Here is a 23,052-nt window from a genome sequence, read left to right on the forward strand (position 1 = left end):
AGGACAACTGGGAGAAGAAACTTTCCTTACAGATCAGTACAATGTTTTGCAAGTATTTGTGCAACCAGTATCTTAGCAGGTGTTCTTGTAAATGCACTTATCTTTTGTATTTGTTTTCGTTTTTTAAGTTATTACAAGCACCCATGGAAGCTAGGAATTAAAGGAGACAGAAGCAAAAATCGCGTGTTTGAAACAAAATTGGCAAAATTAACCAATTATTAAAAGAACCTTCTCTACTTCTTTTTTTCATCTTGTGTGTCGTCTCCGCTCAGGCACAGTACTTCTTTTTAATGGCGCCTCTCTTCTTAGACCTTCTTACTTTCCAAGCTTACGGAAAACTAGCTGTTACACACAGGGAGGTCCTGGAACTCGCTTTTCCACGTCTTCAGATTCGATGCGGCCCCGGTTTCGGGATTGCTGGCCAGGGAGTAGGTGGCACCCACGACCGCTCCGACCCCGACCCAGTCCCTGGCAATCGGCGGCGGCTCGCTCGTGGAGAGCCACCGGATCCTTCGAGGGCTCGCGACGCGGTGCACATGCCCGCGCCCGCCTCCCGCGTCGGCGAGAAGAAAGGGAGTCCGGACGCGCAGAGGCTGACCCGGAGCCTACCCATGAGGCAGCGCGCTGGCTCCACGAGAGCCCCCCCTGCCCACGGCTCGGCCGCCTGCTCCGCAATGGGAGCCGCCGCCGTCGCCGCCGTGTAGTTTTTCGTGCTCCTCCTTTTCCTCCTCCTCTTTCTCCTCCTCCTCAGGGCCCCAGTCAGGCCGATCCGCTCCGCTCACGGTAAGCGCCCCCCGCCCCCGCCCGCCCACGCCCGCCCCGCGTTGTAGCAGGCAGAGGCCCTCCCGCGCGGCCTGCGCCGTCTCACTCCGGGGGCGCCGGGCTGGGGGTGTCGAGGCCGGCGCGGGTCGCCGAGAGCGCCCAGGGCGCGGGGGAGGGGACCGGCTGCGCGGCGACGGCCGGACCGCCATCTTGCGCCGGCCCCGGCGGGGGAGGGACACCGGCGCGACGCGGAGGCCGACTCCGGGTGGCGGGCCGGGGCCGCGCAGGCCGCCGCTGTCGCCTTCCAGCCCCGCCTTGCCCCCCAGGGCTTGTTTGCCCCTGGCCTGGTTTGGGTTTTTCTCTCTGGAGGCTCCTCCCTTGGCCTTCCGTATATTTTGTGCTGCTGTTTGCCAGGAACCTGTGCGCCTCTCGCTTCGGCTCTACCCCGAGTCTCTTCAGTCGGAGGCAGAGAGACCAAAGGGGCTGCCGAACCTTGAGGCCTCCTGGGCCTTAGGGCCCAGGTTCCCCCGCCCAGGTGACCAGTCATTCCCCGTTCACATCCGCCTTCTTGTCAGAGGGCTTCCCCGCTCTGCCCTAGACGTCCCGTTATTGTCTACAGGAGAGGGGCGCTGAGGAGAGACGTGGACTTGATACACAATTTCCTAACGGAGCTTGCAGGTTGCACTTCTGAGATGGAAAGAATGATCTCATTCTGAGGTTTTTATCCTGCTCTAGAGATGGAGGGAGTTCAGAATTCCCGACTTAATTTCAAGTGTTAACGTTTTTATGGAACGGTTGACTAGAGAGGAGAAACGTCAAAGCAAGCACGCGAGACCTTCGTCCGGGGGGTTCTCTTTGTTTACCAAGAGTTGTTAGTTTAAAAAAAAAATTCTGTGAACCTAAACCTGATTGATTTATTGTTTTCAGTTTGTAACTGTATATTAAGAATTTGACGTCTTTTAGCGGCATTAAACCATTAAACAAAAAATTGAAACAGAGGACCGATGGAAAGCACAAAAGCCACCTTTCTGCAGTTGTGAGGAGTCCTGCTTTGGGGGATTGGTTTTCCTATTCAGGCTGTGTTTAAGCAGAAACTTACTGTGCCTGTGACCAAGGCACTGATGTGTTTAGAGAATTAAATTGGGGCTTTGTGCTCTCAATGTTTTAAAATATCAGTACAAATACCAGTGTAATTGTGTCCTGCATTTGTATCGATCATTGCTACCACCTTCTGATACCTATCTCCTCCCTTCTATACTGATCTGTGATGCTGGAACTGATTTTGCAGGTGAGGAAGGAGAACTCAGGTGAGAGATCTTGAATGAAGTCATGGCTAGAAAGTGATAGAGCCATTTCTTGAATCTTAGGTCTTCTTATTCCTCATTGAGTGTGCAATTAACTTTAATTTTTTTGTGTGAGAATGAGGTGAGTGAGGAAAAGAGCATAGGCTCACCTGCAAAATTTAAGAAAGAATATTCAGTTGCCCTTTCCTTTGCATTTTTAAGAGTTCATTTCTTAGCTTTATAACTTTTCGTTAATGTAAGTTTTCATGTTATTTTTCCCCCCGACCCCACCATTGAAGAATTGATTGAATAGCCCGGTTGAGCCCTCATATTACTACCTAGTTTTTACCGTTGTTACTATTTTGCCACATTTGCTTTATCTACTTATCTCAGGGTTATTTTTGGTGAACATTTTCAAAGCATATTTCATACATCATGGCAGTTCACACTTACGTACTGTGTCAGTATGTATAGACAATATCATAATCACACTTAAAGTTAAGAATAATTCCTACATAATCCCTGATAGTATTCTTGTCTAGAGAATCCCGTGGACAGAGGAGCCTGGTGGGCTGCTGTCCATAGGGTTGCACAGGGTTGAACACCACTGAAGCGACTGAGGATGCATGCATGCATTGGAGAAGGAAATGGCAACCCACTCAAGTGTTCTTGCCTGGAGAATCCCAAGGAGAGGGGAGCCTGGTGGGCTGCCATCTATGGTGTTGCACAGATTTGGACATGACTAAAGGGACTTAGCAGCAGCAATCCCTGATAATATAATGTGTGTAGGTAATATGTATTCTCATGTTCTTCATATGTTCCCTGTTGTCCTCAAAATTTTCGTTTTAGTCATTTATTTCGGAACAAGTATCCAATCATGCATTCCATTTGTGTTAGTTTCTTTTAATTTAGTGTAGTTCCTTTTTTTTTTTTTTTTTTTAATGGCATTGACATTTTGAAGAGACCAGGCCATAGGCTTGTAGAATAACCTACATTCTGTATTTTACTGACAGTTTCTTCCTCATGGGGTTTAATTGTATCCTGTATTCCCTATATTTTCTATAAACTTGAAGTTAGGTCTAAAGGCTTGAGTAGATCAGGCTAAATAATTTTGGCAAAAATACTTCACAAGTCATGCAGTGTGCTGCACATTATACAACATCAGAAGGCACATAAAGTGGAGTTATCCTGTTGGTAATCCTAAATTTGATCTCTTGGGTATGATGGTGACAGACTATCTGTCCATTTTAAGCATTTCCCTTTGTAATTAGCAGATAATCTGTGGGCTGATATTTTGGCATTAGTATTTGGTATGAATTTAACTGCAGTGATCTGATAACACAGAGCAATCCTCTAGAAATGGATGTTTGAGAATGAAGGAGGGGAGCAGTTTTGAAGGATAAGACTGACTTACCTAGTTTAGGGATCTTGGAATTGCTGCTCCAGTTGGCATCAGAGCCTATAGTGGATAGGGAAGAGGAGACAGAAAGTAGATATTAGACTTCGCTTCCTTTGAAAGTTTGCTCAAAACCCTCATAGCAGTAGTGAGCTTTGAGAAATAGAAAGTTATGTGTTGAAAGACTACAAACCACAGCTTTCCTAGTTAAGCTCATTCTTTCCAGTTAGGCTATCTGGTCCAGTCCTGCTTCTTAGTCCAGTGTTTTACTACTCAGCATTGGCTTTCTTAGTAGGGGCAAGAAGGTCAAAGAAAATAAATAAATCATTTTGTGCACTTCTTTACCACACTGTTCTTTTTAAATTTAGAACTATACCAAGATTCGGAGAAGGCAATGGCACCCCACTCCAATACTCTTGCCTGGAAAATCCCATGGACAGAGGAGCCTGGTGGGCTGCAGTCCATGGGGTCCCCAAGAGTCGGACACGACTGAGTGACTTCACTTTCACTTTTCACTTTCATGCATTGGAGAAGGAAATGGCAACCCACTCCAGTGTTCTTGCCTGGAGAATCCCAGGGATGGTAGAGCCTGGTGGGCTGCCGTCTATGGGGTCGCACAGAGTCGGACATGACTGAAGCGACTTAGCAGCAGCATACCTTCGTGGAATACCAATTTTTTTTTAAGTAGAAAGTAAATGAGATTTTTAGATGACAGGAAATTGGAGACTGTTGACAACATATTTTGTTATTTCAGAAATAACTTTTGAGTGATGAGAAATATTTATGACATACTCACTAATTAAATATATAGTCTTGAATAGTTTATTTTTCCTGCTTTAGGATACTCAAAAATACTTGATTTTTCAGTCAAATTGTTTTAAAGATATATATAATGACTTGATTTACTTGGTAACTTCTATCAAAAATGTGTGCTTGAAATTTTTGCAAAGTAGTTGTTTTAAGGATTCTTTTAATTCTCATTATACCAGGAAAAATTATTATCAATCTTTATTTTCTAGATCAAAAGGAATTATTTTTTTAAACATTTAAACTATTTTATATAATTTTATATCATCATGTAATTTGAATATAATTTACAGAAGGATAGAGGGGTAATGTGGGCTTATCCCCGTTGACTCAATGGTAAAGAACCTGCCAGACAGTGCAGAAGATGCAGGTTCAATCCCTGGGTTGGGAAGATCCCCTAGAGAAGGAAATGACAACCCACTCTCGTATTCTTGCTTAGGAAATCCCATGGATGGAGGAGCCTGGTGGGCTACAGTCCATGGGGTTGCAAAAAGTTGGACATGACTGAGCAACTAAACAGCAAAGTAATAATGTAAAACAACTTATTTGAACTTTTAATAAGAATTTCAACATAACATTTCTTTGTGTGTACTTGGAAATAAGAAATAAAAAATACATTTCATGCATCTAATTAAATACTACCCCTACAATTAATATGTATCACATTTGAATTCTCTTGACAAATACTGTGTTTGTAACATGATTTTTTTTTTTTCAGTTTTTTATTCACACGCAGAGCATCTTCCTTTATTCTTCCCGCTTAGACCTTAGAATATTTTGGTTAGAGGGTGAGATAGAATTGTCTTATAGTTCCCATAAGTGCTTTTCCTAGTTGCATGAGGAATGTTCTTGGTAACTTATGGTTTTGTAATTGAAGCTTTCTTCATATAATGATAGTAATATTAGTCATTGGCCATCATCTTCAAGTCATTTTTTAAGTATGCTGCTGCTAAGTCACTTCAGTCGTGTCCAACTCTGTGCGACCCCATAGATGGCAGCCTACCAGGCTCCCCCGTCCCTGGGATTCCCCAGGCAAGAACATTGAAGTGGGTTGCCATTTCCTTCTCCAATGCATGAAAGTGAAAAGTAAAAGTAAAATTGCTCAGTTGTGTCTGACCCTCAGCGACCCCATGGACTGCAGCCTTCCAGGCTTCTCCGTCCATGGGATTTTCCAGGCAAGAGTACTGAAGTGGGGTGCCATTGCTATTTTTAAGTATAGTTGACCCTTGAACAACATGAGTTTGAACTTCAGGTCCATGTGGATTTTCTTTTTCAGTAAAAATGCTGCAGTATTACATGATCAGCAGTTGGGTTGAATCCATGTATTTGGAATCATGCATACAGAGGTGTCAACTATTACACACTAATTTTCAACTGAGCAGGGCCTAAACCCTGTGTTGTTCAGCTCATGGATAGGTCCTGACTTTCTTAATCAGTATCTATCCCTCCTTTAGTCTTTTTATATAATATAACTCTCTCCAGGTTAACTTATACAGGGTTTTAAAAATTCATTGATACTTGAGAATGCATTAAGCTGAGAAGAGTTCTAGATTGTTTTTTTTAATTTTAAAATTATTTTATATATTTAAATTTTTTGGTTGTGTAGTGTGTGGGCTTTCTCTAGTTGTGGCATCTGGGATCTTAGTACCCCACCCAGGGGTTGATCCCATGTCCCCTGAGTTAGAAGGTGGATTCTTAACCCTGGGACCACCAGGGAAGTCCTGAGAGTACTAATTTTTCTTAGGGCAGTAAGAATCATTAAATATGTTTGAAAACCAGATTATATGCAATTAACTTCTCTTGCTTTTCCTGTGTGAAATTTCACAGAAGTTCAACCTTGTTCTTTCTGATACTGCCAACTAAGGAAAGTTTCTTGATAGATAATACTAAGCCAATTATAAACTTAAAAAAATTTGTCACAAGTTGTATTTCTGATAGAATTTTCAGATTCTTTTGTTAGTTCTTGAGATGTTCTTGGTTCTGCTCTCATCCCTTTTCTGAATCACTCTATGCATTTTTCAAGCTTACAGTGTCACACTGTCATATGTTGCCTAGAGTTTTAGTCTGTGTTTTCCAGTTTGAAGTTTACTTAAAATAGGCAACATTGTCTGCATATGACTAATTCTTCAACTGTCATACATGAAGCTGGAACATAGTGATGAGATTTCAAATATTTCCCTAGTAGGTTCATTCTTATCATTCCTTCTGGGTCTTCTTTTTGCAATGTGCATCCTCTAATGCAATACTTCAAGAAGTTTTTGAAAACTTGTATGGTTCAAAATTTTGCTAAAGAGAAGATGGCCATCTTTACTTCCTAATTGCAAGGTATTTCCAGTTTTAGATTTGTAGACACCAATTAGAATAATTCAATGAATTAAAAAATTCTCTGCATTGCCTGTTTCTTTCTAGTCACCATTGTATACATCTGCATTTAATACTTCTCCACTCAAGAACTGTATCAAGTTAAATTTTAGCCCACAGACATGAAGAATGAAAGAGTACTGTCACGTGTCCTTTTGCATTCTTATAAAAATTTTGCATTCTTATAAAAATTTTGCATGATGAAGCCTTTCCTGCTGAATGAGAATACTGTATTTCCTTTTAGTTTTTAGAAATATATTGTTTACTCATTTTTGAATTTGAGAAAATCTGTTTAGGGATTTAGTCTAATCTAGACTTAGCCTAAGAGTTCCCAAATTTCACTGTCATTGCAGTCTGAAGTGCTTCTTTAGGTTCATCTAATAATTTTGAAATGTCTCCTCTGTCAGTTTTCGTCTGTTCAGTATGGACAGAAAATTAAAAGTTCTGAGTTCTTTATTTATTGGCTGTGCTGGACCATTGTTACTTCGAGGGCCTTTTCTCTAGTTTCACTGAGTGGGGGCCAGTCTCCGGTTGTGGTGTGTTGGCTTCTCATTGCAGTGGCCTCTCTTGTTGCTGAACCTGGGTCACGTGGGCTTTGGTAGTTGAGGTTTCCAGGCTCTAGAGCACAGGCTCAGTAGTTGTGGCACCTGGACTTTGTTGCTCAGTGGCATGTGGGATCTTTCTGGACCAAGGATCCAGCCTATGGCTCCTCCGTTGGCAAGTGGATTCTTTACCACTGAGCTACCAGTGAAGCCCCCAAGTTCTGAGTTCTTAACCATAGTCAATGAAAACTAGAAGCTGATGAAAGGATCTGCCCCCTAAAATACGCCACTTTGACAAAAGGATTATTTTGAGAGGAAGGTAATTGAGAATCAACAAATGTGGAATTGCAGTAAGAGTTGCCACCAACCCCCTCCCCCTGCCCCCCACATCAACTGCCTAAAAGCAGGGCATACATTTCTTTTTTGAAGGTTTTCCCATCACCCTGCCAGAAAGGGAAGAGTGACTCTTAATATTTAAGATGGAGAGTTGATACTGAGATGAGTTTGCATAAACAGACTCAACTAAAATAACCCTTACCTTCCATTAGTTCTACCACATAGTTGCTAATCTCCCCCGCCCCCAATTTATTGTCTCTTAAAGCCCCAATTCCCTTTCCTTTGTTTAAATGATATATACTCTGAATCTAACTGCTTGAGTTTTACTTCTTTTTTGTGAACTCTAGTGTATGTAAATATTAATAAAAATTAATGTGTTTTTTCTCCTGTTGACTTGTCTTTTGTTAATTTAATTCACAGGCCACAGATACTGTATCCTAAAAGGGTAGAAGTAAAGTCTTTCCTTCCTGACACTGCAAAGATAATGCCTCTAGTCTTCTATGCCTTTTTGGAAGCTGATGCAGTATTTTGTGCCAAACAATAGGAAAACTCAAAAGAAGAGGAGAAAGGCAAAGCATAATGTATTAGTGATGATTTATTTCACTTTTGCATTATCCTTCTAGGCAGTTAAATCATTCTTCTGTTTTATTATTTTAGTGTTCTTTTTAAAAGTATAGTTGGGAAAAATTGATGCTCAGCAGTGAAATAACACCTAGAATGAAGGAATTAGCAAAATATTTTAAGGTGCAGGAAAAATAATACCACTCAGATTCCATAATGTATCTTAGATTTATAAAAGTATTCTATGGCTCACATAGTAATCATAAGATAGAATGAGTTTTATTCTATTTTAAAGTAATAAGTAAATTTTCCCTTTGTTGTTTGAAGATATCTCGGAAACAGTGGAATTCATAAAATGTCAGTTTTTAAAACTAGAACTGCTAAAGAAAGAAAATTAGAGCTGAAACTGTTCCTATGGACTCTGATAGTATGCCGAAGGTTGATGGTTAATTTGGATGGTAAGATACAGAGTTCCACTGCTTTCCAACTCACACGTGAAACCTTCTTGCCTCCTACTACCATTATAGGTTTTCCACTTCTTTGCATTCCTTCGCTAATGGAGTAAGGGTTCTACAAGGCCTTCCCTTTACCATGTATCTATTAACATCCTATGAAGCTGGATTTCCCTCACTTCAACAGAACAAGGTAGTATAACAGATTGAATACAGAAGCAGATAAGGGAATCCAGCTGTCTCTGAACACAGGTATTAAAATTAATAAGATTTGCAAAAATGGAAAACAGTGCCATCCTCTAAATTTTTGTTTTGGAAAAAACAGCTATTTTTCATAAAAGTATTTGTGTTAATATGCATTGTGTTTGTTACAGTCACTTTTAAGTAAATTAATATATATTTCTTAAATTTCTCAGGTTGAGTTTATAGGTTTCATCCTTAGAAAATCAGCTGCACTGTTGGGTTTTATTTTGGCCAGATTTCTTCAGCATGATGTGAATGTCTTTGTATTGAGGGATTTTAACCAATGCAAATATCATTAGTCTATGACATAATTTGCTCCTTGTTTCTAAGGCTTTATCCTGTATTCCTTATTTTGTAGGTATTTGTTCTTAACCTTTGGCAAGTTTGAGAAGCAAAACCTGGAGGGTTTGGTAGCAGTCTGGGAATTTTAGATATATCCTAATCCCTATCTCTTTTGTTTACTCATTTTGCTTTTCCTGTTTAGGGTTTAATATCTGACTTTCAACTTTCAGATTGCTGACTGCTGATAGAAAGGTCCTTATGGAAAAAAGTACAGCATGGAAGTGGCTTTGTTAAATTCCATGAGGAAAAATAAATAATCTCCCAACTTTATTGAGTAGAAAAAGGTAAATAAGAAAATTGACACTACATTGTTAGTATTCATGTTCTTTAGAGAGGAAGATATCTTTCTAATCTTTCATTTCTTTATTTAAAATTTTTTAAATTATGAAAATATAATAATGCATTTATAGGAGACTTGAAAAATATAGAATATAGTTCTACTGTACTTTACAATTTTTTTTAAATAGATAAAGTAAGATTTTTAGTTGGAGTTTCAATATCAAACTCTCAAAAATTAATAGAATAAATATATAGAAAAGTAGAAGAATATAGTAGACCTGAAAAGCACCATGAACCAGTTCAACATAATTAAAATTTATACAATTTTCACAGAACAGTAGGATACAAATTCTGTTCAAGTTCCCATAGACTCTAAACTGGGAGACACTAGAACATATTCAAGGACATAAAATAAGGTGCAAGATTCATTTCATTTTTTTAATGTAGTATTTTATTGATTATAATGTGTTTCATGATTATATTTCATCCTCAAAACAAATGCTCTTTGGAGATGGGTGGTATTATTATCATCTGTCCTTTATAGATGAGAAAATTGAGTCTTAGAAAAAGTTTATTTCAGTCATTGTAATAATTCCTGGGTACCAGACAGTGCATATTTTTTGTAAGATGTGATGCTTTGGCCTTCCCTCACTTCAGCTTCAGTCTTTCTTTTTATTTTTTTTATTTTTTAATTTTTTTTTAAGTCGATCAGTCGTGTCCGACTCTTTGCGACCCCGTGGACTGTATAGCCCACCAGGCTCCTCCGTCCATGGGATTCTCCAGGCAAGAATACTGGAGTGGGTTGCCATTTCCTTCTCCAGCTTCAGTCTTTCTAGCTCAGAATTATGTGTTCTCTTCTTGGGTTAGACAGTGCAAGCCAAGCAGCACAACTTCTAGTGGAAGTGTCAGCTCCTAGAGCATTTGGCTTATTCTGTGCTTCGTTGCATTCTGGAAGCCTCTGGCACTGGGATAACCCAGCTCTGCCTGTATTGGTGGAGTTATTGAGTTTGGAATTGATAAGTGACACAATAAAAGCATTATTTCAGGGAATTGATAATTTGATGATTTTATATTAAATGGATGAAAGCAGATCTGGATGCTGAGAGACAAAGTGAATCTTGTAAATCTGTTGCTATAGGTGTGCAGTTCTTAGGGCCTGAACAAGTACTTACAAATGGAAAGGCAAGGTTGGCTGTGGGAAATATTTTGAAGGAAGACTATAGAACTGAGGACTTGATAAGATATGATGAATAAAAGAGGGAAACACTGAAAAAAGTGCAAAAGGATGACAGTTTCATTTGTTACATTGTACTTGAGAGTTTCTGGAAAATATTTAGGTATGGTAGGTAGAGTACTAAAATTCTTCATTTCTAACTCCTAAGATGAACTTTAATAATTCAACTTTTTCAATTAGAGCAGTTTTTTTTTTTTTTAACTGAAGTAATAATAAATTCCCCTTTTCCTTCAGTCTAGGCCAAAAATTTTTGTATACTAGATGTTTACAGTATTCAAGTTGGAAGGATCCTTAGGGATCTTGAAAGTGATTATTTTCAATTCATAATGCTTGAATTTTTCATTTTTCTTTAGTGATCTATCACTCTCAAGTTCATCTAATTTCCTGATATTTTAATTGCTGATTGTTTCATATATGTAATCTGCCTCCCTATTATTCTGATTTTGTTCTTGTTGTAGGCAAATAGTATGTGGTTGAAATCTTCGGCCTTTGAAGTGTCTGGGTTTGAATCCTTGCTCAGCCACTTAATTGTGTTTCTTTGGGGCCGGTACTTAACCTCTATAATTGGATTTCCACAGCTATAAAGCAAGGATAGTAATAGTGTCATAAAGGTTTTTGAGGATTAGATGAAATAATGAGTGTTTAATTAATTAGCTAATGGTAATGATATTATTATACATAATAACATAATTATTATAACTTATAGTTGTATGTAATGAACTCAGTAGTTGTTTTTAAGCTCAAACTAGAAATGAAAATCTCTGGTTTACTCAAAAACAAGTAAATATTAGCAGTGTTGTTATTGTTGTTATCATCACTTGAGCCACAGGATCAGGTCTTCCTCTTGCCTTTTTTCTTATGACAAACTTTAAAATATCTGTAAACACCTTTCATTTTTGCCATGCCTGCCCCAGTCTTATGTTTTTTCTATGTTAGAAATCTTAGTCTTTTGATTGGGACAAAGCTTTAATTCTAATTCCTGCTAGTGGGCGTTTGTTGTTCTTGCTACTCAACATCCATTCATCCTTAAGTCCCTTACCTTGGTAACATACATGTTGATTTTCCCTTGGGGAACCACCCCCTCCTCCAGTAGTTAACCTTGTGGTTGTGTGTCTATTACCAGGGGGATCAGTAGTGATTGATTTAGGGAAGGGCATATGACTTTAGCCAAGCCAGTCAACTTGAGTCAGAGCTGGTCCTCTTATCATTGTCCAAGTCTTGAATGTTGGAAGGTGTTAGTTGGAGCTGCGGTTTGTTCTTCGTGATGATGGGGTTTAGTCACTAAATCATGTCCTACTCTTTTGCAACCCCATGTAATTTGCCAAGCTCCTGTGTGCATGGGATTTCCCAGGCAAGAATACTGGAGTGGGTTGCTGTTTCCTTCTCCAGGGGATCTTCCTGACTAGGGATCGAACCCGTGTCTCCTGCATTGTCAGGTGGATTCTTAACCACTGAACCACCAGGGAGGTCCTGAGCTGCTGTAGTCCTTCACAATAGAAGGACCCTTTCGTAGGGTAGAATCAGAATAAAGGAAGTGAAACCTAGAGGTGGAGAGAGAAACACTAGGTTTACCGATCATTGTTTAAAATGTGCCTACAACTAATTCTGTAAAGGAGTCTATAAGTTCTCTTTTCCATAAACCAGTTTGTTGTTGTTTAGTCGCTCAATGGTGTCTGACTCTTTGAGACCCCATGGACTACAGCATGCCAGGCTTCCGTGTCCCTCACCTCTTCTGGAGTTTGCTCAAACTCAGGTCCATTGAATTGGTGATGCCATCCAACTATCTCATCCTCTGTCATCCCCTTCTCCTCCTGCCTTCAGTCTTTCCCAGCATCAGGGTCTTTTCCAGTGGTTGGCTCTGCCCATCAGGTGTCCAGAGTATTGGAGCCTCAGCTTTTAGCATCAGTCCTTCCAATGAATATTATGGATTGATTTCCTTTAGGATTGACTGATTTGATTTTCTTGTTGTTCAAGGGACTCTTAAGAGTCTTCTCTAGCACCACAGTTCAAAGACATCAGTTCTTTGGCGCTCAGCCTTTTTTATTGTCCAGCTCTGACATCTGAACATAACTACTGGAAAAACCATAGCTTTGACTATACAGACCTTTGTAGGTAAAGTAATGTCTCTGCTTTTTAATATGCTGTTTAGGTTTGTCATTGTTCTTCTTCCAACGAGCAAGCGTCTTTTAATTTCATGGCTGCAGTCATTGTCCACAGTGATTTTGGAGCCCAAGAAAATAAAATCTGTCACCGGTTCCATCATTTCCCCATCTGTTTGCTCTGAAGTGATGTGACGGGATGCCAGGATCTTCATTTTTTGAATGTTGAGTTTTAAGCCAGCTTTTTCACTCATCTATTTCACCATCATCAAGAGGCTCTTTAGTTCCTCTTCTCTTTCTGCCATAAGGGTGGTGTTATCTGCGTATCTGAGGTTACTGATATTTCTCCTGGCAATCTTGATTCCAGCCTGTGCTTCATTCAGCCTGGCATTTTGCATGATGTACTCTGAATATAAGTTAAATAAGTAGGGTGACAATATACAGCCTTGACGTACTCCTTTTCCTATTTGGAACCAGTCTGTTGTTCCATGTCCAGTTCTAACTGTTGCTTCCTGACCTGCATACAGGTTTCTCAAGAGGCAGGTCAGGTGGTCTGGTATTCCCATCTCTTTCAGAATTTTCCACAGTTTATTGTGATCCACACAGTCAAAGGCTTTGGCATAGTCAATAAAGCAGAAATAGATGTTTATCTGGAACTCTCTTGCTTTTTCCATGATCCAGCGGATGTTGGCAATTTGATCTCTGGTTCTTCTGCCTTTCCTAAAACCAGCTTAAACATCAGGAAGTTCACGGTTCACGTATTGCTGAGGCCTGGCTTAGAGAATTTTGAGCATTACTTTACTAGCGTGTGAGATGAGTGCAATTGTGCAGTAGTTTGAGCATTCTTTGGCATTGCCTTTCTTTGGGATTGGAACGAAAACTGACCTTTTGCAGTCCTGTGGCCACTGCTGAGTTTTCCAAATTTGCTGGCATATTGAGTACAGCACTTCCACAGCATCATCTTTCAGGATTTGGAATAGCTCAACTGGAATTCCATCACCTCCACTAGCTTTGTTCGTAGTGATGCTTTCTAAGGCCCACTTGACTTCACATTCCAGGATGTCTGGCTCTAGGTCAGTGATCACACCATCATGATTATCTGGGTTGTGAAGATCTTTTTGTGTACAGTTCTTCTGTGTATTCTTGCCATCTCTTCTTAATATCTTCTGCTTCTCTTAGGTCCATACCATTTCTGTCCTTTATTGAGCTCATCTTTGCATGAAATGTTCCTTTGGTATCTCTGATTTTCTTGAAGAGATCCCTAGTCTTTCCCATTCTGTTGTTTTCCTCTATTTCTTTGCATTGATCACTGAGGAAGGCTTTCTTATCTCTTCTTGCTATTCTTTGGAACTCTGCATTCAGATGCTTATATCTTTCCTTTTCTCCTTTGCTTTTCCCTTCTCTTCTTTTCACAGCTATTTGTAAGGCCTCCCCTTACAGCCATTTTGCTTTTTTGCATTTCTTTTCCATGGGGATGGTCTTGATCCCTGTCTCCTGTAGAATGTCACAAACCTCATTCCATGGTTCATCAGGCACTCTATCAAATCTAGGCCGTTACAACTATTTCTTATGGATTTGATTTAGGTCATACCTGAGTGGTCTAGTGGTTTTCCCCACTTTCTTCAATTTAAGTCTGAATTTGCCAATAAGGAGTTCATGATCTGAGCCACAGTCAGCTCCTGGTCTTGTTTTTGCTGACTGTATAGAGCTTCTCCATCTTTGGCTGCAAAGAATATAATCAATCTGATTTCGATGTTGGCCATCTGGTGATGTCCACGTATAGAGTCTTCTCTTGTGTTGTTGGAAGAGGGTGTTTGTTATGACCAGTGTATTTTCTTGGCAAAACTCTATTAGTCTTTGCCCTGCTTCATTTCATATTCCAAGGCCAAATTTGCCTGTTACTCCAGGTGTTTCTTGACTTCCTACTTTTGCATTCCAGTCCCCTATGATGAAAAGGACATCTTTTTTTGGGTGTTAGTTCTAGAAGGTCTTGTAGGTCTTCATAGAACCGTTCAACTTCAGCTTCTTCAGCATACTGTTTTTTTAAAAGGTGATAAATTTGGAGAGAAGTGGCAGGTCAAGGGAAAAAGGGTTTGGGCTTCTAGGAGTGATAAATTGAGGGAATGTACATACATGTATGGGGGAAATTAATCTAAGATAAGGACTGTTTTAGTAAGATTTGTTTGTGCAGAGCCATCTGACAGGGACTTTCTGTCTCCAGTGATAATGGTAGTTTTTCCTCCTCCTGAAGTGGAAGAAGGGAAGGGGAAGACCTTTGCAATGGGAAATTATGTTCTGCTTTTAGACATGTAAGAGGAGGGCAGAGAGCTTTTTTGGTGTTTCCTTCTTAATTGCCAAAGTGGCATATTTTGATGCCCTACATGAGTAAGGCATCTGTGTGGATTTCTCCTAATTTCAGAGTATTAAAGTGTTAATTCTTTGATTACCTTCAGAGAATGAAGTTTAGGAGATGGACAGGAGAAGCTGGCCAAATTGCTTTTTCACCCTTAGTCTTGGAAATAGCTAGGGCAAGCTCTTTTACCCTAGCTAAAAGACCTAAAATTTCCCTATCCTTATTCTAATCTCATTTGTAGACCACTCTTCCTTCATACTGAGTCCCAACGCTTCTCTGTTTGCATCTTTACTCTTAAGATTCCTAAATGAGTCATCTTTTTGTAAAATGACATTTGAAATTTTTAAAAAAAATTAAACTACATATGTCCATATTCTCCCCTTTTAAGGTCCTTTTCTCCATTTCTTGAAGTGACTAATTCCAGAATAAAAATTCAGATAACAGAGTGTTTCAGAAATCGGATGAGATTTAATGAAATTATTTTTGAGTTTCTGTGATCCCCCAATATTTTGTCTGCAGTATTTTAGCTGCTAGTGGTCAGATGTTTTCAGTTGTGCGTTTTGTTTGGTTGGAATGTACACTTTTCAAGAATAAGTCTGGTTTTTAACAGTAACAACTAGACTGACTCTGAAAAAGATAGATGCTTAGCTTTCTAACAATAAAATAAAGTCATAAAAGGAGGAAATACTGATTTAAAATGTTATCTGCTTAATATTTTTAAATAAAATTATAATAATTTTATTTATAAAATTTATTATTTAAGTACCTGAATTTATGAAACCAAATTTTTGTGGGTCTCTCAATATACAGGTTTATTGCTTATGATTTAAGGTTTCTGTTTGTGTGACTTGTCTTAGAATGCCAAATTAGATATAATAATTCTCTGCTTTTCTGATCATGTTAAAATTAATTTCCATGATAGGCTCAATAGGTGATGGATGTTAAGCTGAGTTTTAAACATGATTCTTCTTCCTCAAAAGACTGTATGATTCTAAGAAAATAAACAGATTAAAATTAATTTTCTAGTATCTCCTTGAGATAGTTGAAAATTCTTGAGAGATCATAAAACAAGGATTGGAAATACTAGATTGTTACTCATAGTTCAGAACCCACTTTGACTGCTTAAAGCTCTGTTCATTTGGGATTAGAATTCTAAAATTACAGACCTCCATTTCAGTATGCCATTAACGACAAAGACTAAAAGAACTGTTTATAAAATGAAATAGAACATAAACCAAAGCTTTGGAGTCAGTGAAATGATGTGAATGCTTGATTATTTGGGGAAATTTGTGAGAGGAGAAAAGTGACAAATCAAATTTAGCAGTGTTGGTAAACCATAAGTATGTGTTATATGCGTATGACGGTTTAGCATTTTTTATGTTAATAAGTGTTTTAACTAGTTTATAAATGCTTTTTTTTTAAAGATGAAAGTATCACAGGATAGATTTGGCTGCCACATTCCAGAATGTTTATTTAGCTTCATAAAAGCTAAACTTTTGTGAGGAATACTACTGTAGTGAAGATCCTGTATGACAAAGTGATTTCTAAATGTGCAAATGATAACTTATAAATTGCAATGTAATAATGAAATTGTGATCTGTTCTTATAGTTCTTTAAAATGAGATTTAGCCTAGAGTTAAAAGTGGTTAAGACTTATTCAGTGATTTATGCGTGCCTGGCACTGAGCTATGTGCTTTGTGTTTATTATTTCATTTAATCTTCATCATAACTGTGAAATAAATATATATATATATACACATATATATGCATATATACATAAATGTGTGTGTGTGTGTGTGTGTATGTGTATGTAGGCAGGGTACAGAGATTACTAACTTGGCCAAGGTCATATAGCTAATAAGTGGTTGAGTCAGAGTTTGAACCTGTTGTTCTCCACTGAGTTTTACTATTTCATAGTTAGTAAATATTTAAAGTATACAGTAAAGTATAAAAAGCTGAATTTAGCCTTAGGGATCGTTCAGTTGAACTGAGAGCTGAGACCCAGAATTGTGAGGTAACTGGACTAAAAGTTGTGGTAGTGCTGGGGCTATGACTTGGTTCTTCCGACTTCTAGCCTAGTCCTCTTTTTATGTGTAGACTCTACAGCTGTGGTTTGTGGAATGGCTTAATTTTTCCTTTTTCAGAGAGTACGTAGGACTAAATTCATTACCTTTAGTATTTAACAGTGACATCACATGAGGTGATATCTGTCAGTGGCTAAAAGTAAAATTTTCAAACAGTTAAAAATTTAAACCTCACATTTCCTTTGACTTCCTTAAGATATAGTTTAATTTTAGATACATAAAATCTGAAACAAAAAATAACAAAGTAGGAATTATTTATGCAAGCAGTCTCCAAAAGACAGTGATATAATCTAAAAAGTCTTATAAGTCATTTACTTGGAATTCATTTGGAAACAAGTGTATTAAACATGATCATGAAATTTCTACCTCTGTCAGTAGCTGAAGTGTAGTGTATTCTCTTTTTCTAGCTGTTTTGGAGCCAAGTCTGAGCTGTAGAAGCTGTAGGAGCTTTGAGATTTCCACTGCATATCTTTGTTGGATATTTCATCTCAGTGGTAGCTGATTTAGCCTTCATAGAATTCTATGGCTTACCACCAAAATTCTGAAGTAGTGACTTACAAGATTTTTACTTTGATAGTTTTGGCATGCTCCAGAGGCTGACATGCCAAAGGAATCCATGAAAGTATATATTGATCAGAATGAAATATGGCAGTGACTCTTTAGACTAACGTTGTCCAATAGAAATGTTCTGTAGCTGCACTTTCCAATGCAGTAGCCACCAGCTGTTTGTGGCTTTGAGCATTTGCAGTGTGGTTGGTGAAACTGAGGAACTGAATTTTAAATTTTATTTAGTTTTAATTACATAGTCACATGTGGCTAGTAGCTACTGTATTACACAGTGCAGCTTTTGACTGAAATTGCAATTCTAATTACCAGTGTTTTAGTGTCTTTGCTGGTGTATCAGTGGAGGTTCCTAAGTAGCTACTACGATCCTCAGGCCTTTAAAGTAGATCATCTTAAAGTCATCTTTATAGTCATGTGTGCATACTCTGTCACTAAGTTGTGTCAGACTCTTTGCAGCTCCATGGACTGTAGCCTACCAGGCTCCTCTGTCCACGAGGTAGTGGATATCTTGTTCACATGGACAGGTCATTTATTAATTGAATATTTGTAAATTGCATACTGATTTTAAAGTTCTGCTAAATGATGTTTTTATGATCACTTAACAAAAATGTTATATTTGAGTTTCATAGGCTGTGTAATTGAAGCTGTTAAAGAATATTCTGTATTCTTGGTACTAGTAGGTCCTTAATGTGAGCAAGAATTGTATGTATTATCTATACATACCTCTGATGTTAGTATAGGGGCAGGCTACAACTATTCAAATAACTGAGTTAAAGAATAACCTGAGAACCTGGTGAATGTAGTTGATATTAAAATTTACTGAATTTAGTTCATATTTAATATTATATAAATATTCACTAGAGTCTCTTGTTCTTGTATTTTAAACATTTAATAGCAATAGATTCTGAAATTAAAAAAATTTCTTCATGGGGTCTGATTCAATCCAAATAACTTGAAAATTATTGGATAAAATGCAGGAAAATTTGCTTTAGTCAGCCTGAGAATAAAGAGGAATGTGAAGATTGTATTAACTGTGTATCTCAGTATTTTAGGTTTCTGTTATCTGATTTTTTCCTTTTTTTGCTTTATAACTATAACATGAGGTTTTTAAAAATATCTGCATATTTAAAAAATATGTATGCTGCTGTATGTGTGGGAATCCAGAAAACAGATTGTTTTAAATAAGACGGTTCAAAATTTTGAAAATTTATTTTAGCAACATTTGTTTTGAATTTTAGACATAATAGATTATGAATTTTTGAAGGCAAGTACTATGACTTATTTATCTATGTTTTTCCCCAAGAACTTAGCCCCATTACCTTACATATAGGAAAAAATGACTGTGATTAGTTTGAGTAATTATTTGAATGAAGTAATCTACAATAAAGTACTATATCCAACTAGTTTTTGTCCTTTTGAGTTCATTGATTAGAAAACCCAGAAAAACATAAACTAAAATTGATTTATGATTATGTTTTCGTATGGAAACAGTTATATTTATATCTGAAATGTGAAGACTCAGCAACAGTTAAAGGTTAATGTCAGCATCTGAATGTTCAGATTTAATACAATACTATACTATGAGGTGATTATTCATTTCTACAGAAGGATGCTTTTAAAAAACTTTATATATAGTAATTTCAGACTTGCTCAAATATTAAGGGCTTAATGGAATCACCATTTTACTTAATAAATTTGAGTTCATTCAAGAATGAACCAATTATGTAGAGTCAGTTAAATATTTATATTAGACTTATCAAATTTAAACTTGAGCTTTTTATATGAGAAAAGGTTAAACATGTATGTATTTAATGAAATCCACTTTAATGCTAGTTATCTTTATTTTATAGTAAAGAAAACTGAGGTATAACTTGCTGCCTTGTATGGAGTCACATGGTGAGTTTGAAGATCAAAATTAGATCCAAGAACTTCTGAATTTCAAGTTTCATTTTTCAGTATTTGGCTTTACTTAAAGAGACTCATAAAATTGACTGATATCATGTATCAGTACTTAGATAACAGTTTACAGAAAATCAACTTTTCATCTTGATTGGTGGCAACCTTTTTCAGCCAAAAAGTAAGTGTTGTTGCTAGGATAGATACTAGTGTTCAGTTCAGTTCAGTTGCTCAGTCATGACTGACTCTTTGTGACCCCAGGGACTGCAGCACGCCAGGCTTCTCTGTCCATCACCAACTCCTGGAGCTTGCTCAAACTCATGTCCATTGAGTCGGTGATGCCATCCAACCATCTCATCCTCTGTTGTCTCCTTATTCTCCTACCTTCAGTCTTTCCCAACATCAGGGTCTTTTCCATTGAGTCAGTTCTTCGTATCAGGTGGCCAAAGTATTGGAGCTTCAGCTTCACCATCAGCCCTTCCAATGAGTATTCAGGACCAATTTCCTTTAGGATTAACTGGTTGGATCTCCTTAATGTCCAAGGGATTCTCAAGACTCTTCCAACACCACAGTTTAAAACAATCAATTCTTCGGTGCTCAGCTTTTTTTATGGTCCAGCTCTCCCATCCATACAGGACTACTGGAAAAACCATGGCTTTGACTAGATGGACCTTTGTCGGCAAAGTATCGTCTCTGCTTTTTAATATGCTGTCTAGGTTTGTCATAGCTTTTCTTCCAGGGAGCAAGCATCTTTTAATTTCATGGCTGCAGTCACCATCTGCAGTGATTTTGGAGCCCAAGAAAATAAAGTCTGTCACTGTCTCCATTGTTTCAAGGTAAATTAAATGTGTTCAAGCAGGACATGGCAAGAGTGAACATTGATATACTAGGAATCAGTGAACTAAAATGGATAGGAACGGGCAAATTTAATTCAGATGACCATTATAACTACTTCTGCAGGCAAGAATCCCTTAGAAGAAATGGAGTAGCCCTCATAGTCAACAAAAGAGTCTAAAATGTAGCACGTGGGTGCAGTCTTCAAAACAGCAGAATGATCTCAGTTCGTTTCCAAGGCAAGCCATTCAGCATCACAGTAATCCAAGTCTGTGCCCCAATCACTGATGCCAGCGAAGCTGAAGTTGACCAGTTCAATGAAGACCTACTTCTAGAACTAACTCCAAAAAAAGATGTCCTTTCCATCATAGAGGATTGGAATGCAAAAATAGGAAGTCAAGAGATACCTGGAGTAACAGGCAAGTTTGGCCTGGGAGTACAAAATGAGGCAGGGTGAAGGCTAACAGTGTCAAGAGAACGTACTGGTTATAGCAAACATCTTTTCCAGCAACCCAAGAGATGACTCTACATATGGACATCACCAGATAGTCGGTACTGAAATCAGATTGATTATGTTCTTTGCAGCCAAAGATAGAGAAGCTATATACAGTCAGCAAAAACAAGACTTGGAGCTGACTGTGACTTAGGTCATGTGCTTCTTAGTGCAAAATTCAGGCTTAAATTGAAGAAAGTAAGGAAAACAACTAGGCCATTCAGGTTTTGGGCATTCCCAAGTAGCACTAGTGGTAAAGAACCTGCCTGCCAATGAAGGAGACATAAGAGGCACAGGTTCGATCCCTGGGAAGACCTCTGGACGAGGAAATGGCAGCCCACTCCACTATTCTTGCCTGGATCAACTCCCTTATGATTATACAGCAGAGGTGATGAATAGATTCAAGGGATTAGATCTGGTAGACAGTGCCTGAAGAACTATGGACGAAGGTTCATAGCATTGTACAGGTGACAGTTTACCAAAACTGTCGCGAAGAGAAAGAAATGGAAGAAGGCAAAGTGGTTGTCTGAGGAGGCCTAACAGATATCTGAGGAAAGAAGAGAAGCGAAAGTTAAAGATATACTGCAGTGAATGCAGAGTTCCAGAAAATAGCAAGGAGAGACAAGAAGACCTTTTTCAATGAACAATGCCAAGACATAGAGGAAAACTATAGGGAGAGACCAGAGATCTCTTCAGGAAAATTGGAGATTACAAGGGAGCATTTCATGCAAGGATGGGCATGATAAAGGACAGAAACGGTCAGGACCTCACAGAAAGAGAAGTGATTAAGAAGAGGTGGCAAGAATATGGGTGGTAAGAGTCAATTCTTCTCATCAGGTGGCAGAAGTATTGGAGCTTCAGCCTCAGCATCAGTCCTTCCAATGAATATTCAGGACTGATTTCCTTTAGGATGGACTGGTTTGCTCTCCTTACTATCCAAGGGACTCTGAAGAGTCTTCTCCAACACCACAACACAACTTCGGTGCTCAGCTTTCTTTATGGTCCAGCTCTCACATCCATACATAACTACTGGAAAAACCATAGCTTTGACTAGACGGCCCTTTGTTGGCAAAGTAATGTCTCTGCTTTTTAATATGCTGTCTAGGTTGGTCGTAACTTTTCTTCCAAGGAGCAAGCGTCTTTTAATTTCATGGCTGCAGTCACCATCTGCAGTGATTTTGGAGCCAGAGAAAATAAAGTCTGTCACTGTTTCCATTGTTTCCCCAATCTGTTTGCCATGAAGTGATGGGACTGGATCACCTGACCAGATGCCAGGATCTTTTTTTTTTTAAATGCTGAGTTTTAAGCCAGCTTTTTCACTTTCCTCTTTCACTTTCATCAAAAGGCTGTTTCTTCTTCCCTTTCTTCCATAAGGGTGGTGTCATCTACATATCAGATTTTTCTTTTCTTTTCTTTTTTCTTGAGGATAAAAAGGAGCTATTTATTTGTTAATAAAAAGAAAAATAGGTGAAAGATATGAACAGATATTTTACCAAGAAGACATACAGATGCCAAATAAACCATGTGGAAAAAGGAAGATCAACATTATGATTCCTTGCTGCTGCTGCTAAGTCACTTCAGTTGTGTCCGACTCTGTGCGACCCCATAGACGGCAGCCCACAAGGCTCCCCCGTCCCTGGGATTCTCCAGGCAAGAACACTGAAGTGGGTTGCTATTTCCTTCTCCAACACATGAAAGTGAAAAGTGAAAGCGAAGTCGTTCAGTCGTGTCCGACTCTTTGCGACCCCATGGACTACAGCCTACCAGGCTGCTCTGTCCATGGGATTTTCCAGGCAAGAGTACTGGATTAGGGTGCCATTGCCTTCTCTGTACATAGCAGATTTTTCTCCTGGCAATCTTGATTCTAGCTGTGCTTCATCCAGCCTGGCATTTCACATGATGTACTCTGCATGTAAGTTAAATAAGAAGGGAAACAATATACAGCCTTGATGTACTCCTTTCCCAATTTAGAACCAGTCTGTTGTTCCATGTCTGGTTCTAACTGTTGCTTCCTGACCTGCATACAGATTTCTCAGGAGGCAAGTCAGGTGGTCTGATATTCCCATCTCGTGAAGAATTTTCCACAGTTTGTTTGATCCACACAGTCAAAGTCTTTAGTGTAGTCAGTGAA

At 38.6% G+C, this 23,052-nt stretch overlaps 1 protein-coding gene across 8 annotated transcripts in view; it reads left to right on the plus strand.

Annotated features, from left to right (window-relative positions):
* Positions 1-607: 607 nt before the first annotated feature.
* ZNF280D (zinc finger protein 280D) overlaps positions 608-23,052 on the plus strand; it is a 130,169-nt gene continuing 107,724 nt past the window's right edge. For 4 of the 8 annotated variants that reach the window (XM_027553914.1, XM_027553919.1, XM_027553920.1 and 1 more), the window contains exon 1: positions 19,549-19,594. In XM_027553914.1, the coding sequence (XP_027409715.1) occupies positions 19,582-19,594 (13 nt within the window). In that variant the 5' untranslated portion in view covers positions 19,549-19,581. Of the gene's footprint in view, positions 784-9,227; positions 9,370-19,548; positions 19,595-23,052 lie in introns of those variants that run through there. The other 4 variants (XM_027553916.1, XM_027553918.1, XM_027553915.1 and 1 more) reach the window with 4 other exon arrangements.

Source organism: Bos indicus x Bos taurus, chromosome 10 (genome assembly GCF_003369695.1).
Source record: "Bos indicus x Bos taurus breed Angus x Brahman F1 hybrid chromosome 10, Bos_hybrid_MaternalHap_v2.0, whole genome shotgun sequence".
NCBI lineage: Eukaryota > Metazoa > Chordata > Mammalia > Artiodactyla > Bovidae > Bos > Bos indicus x Bos taurus.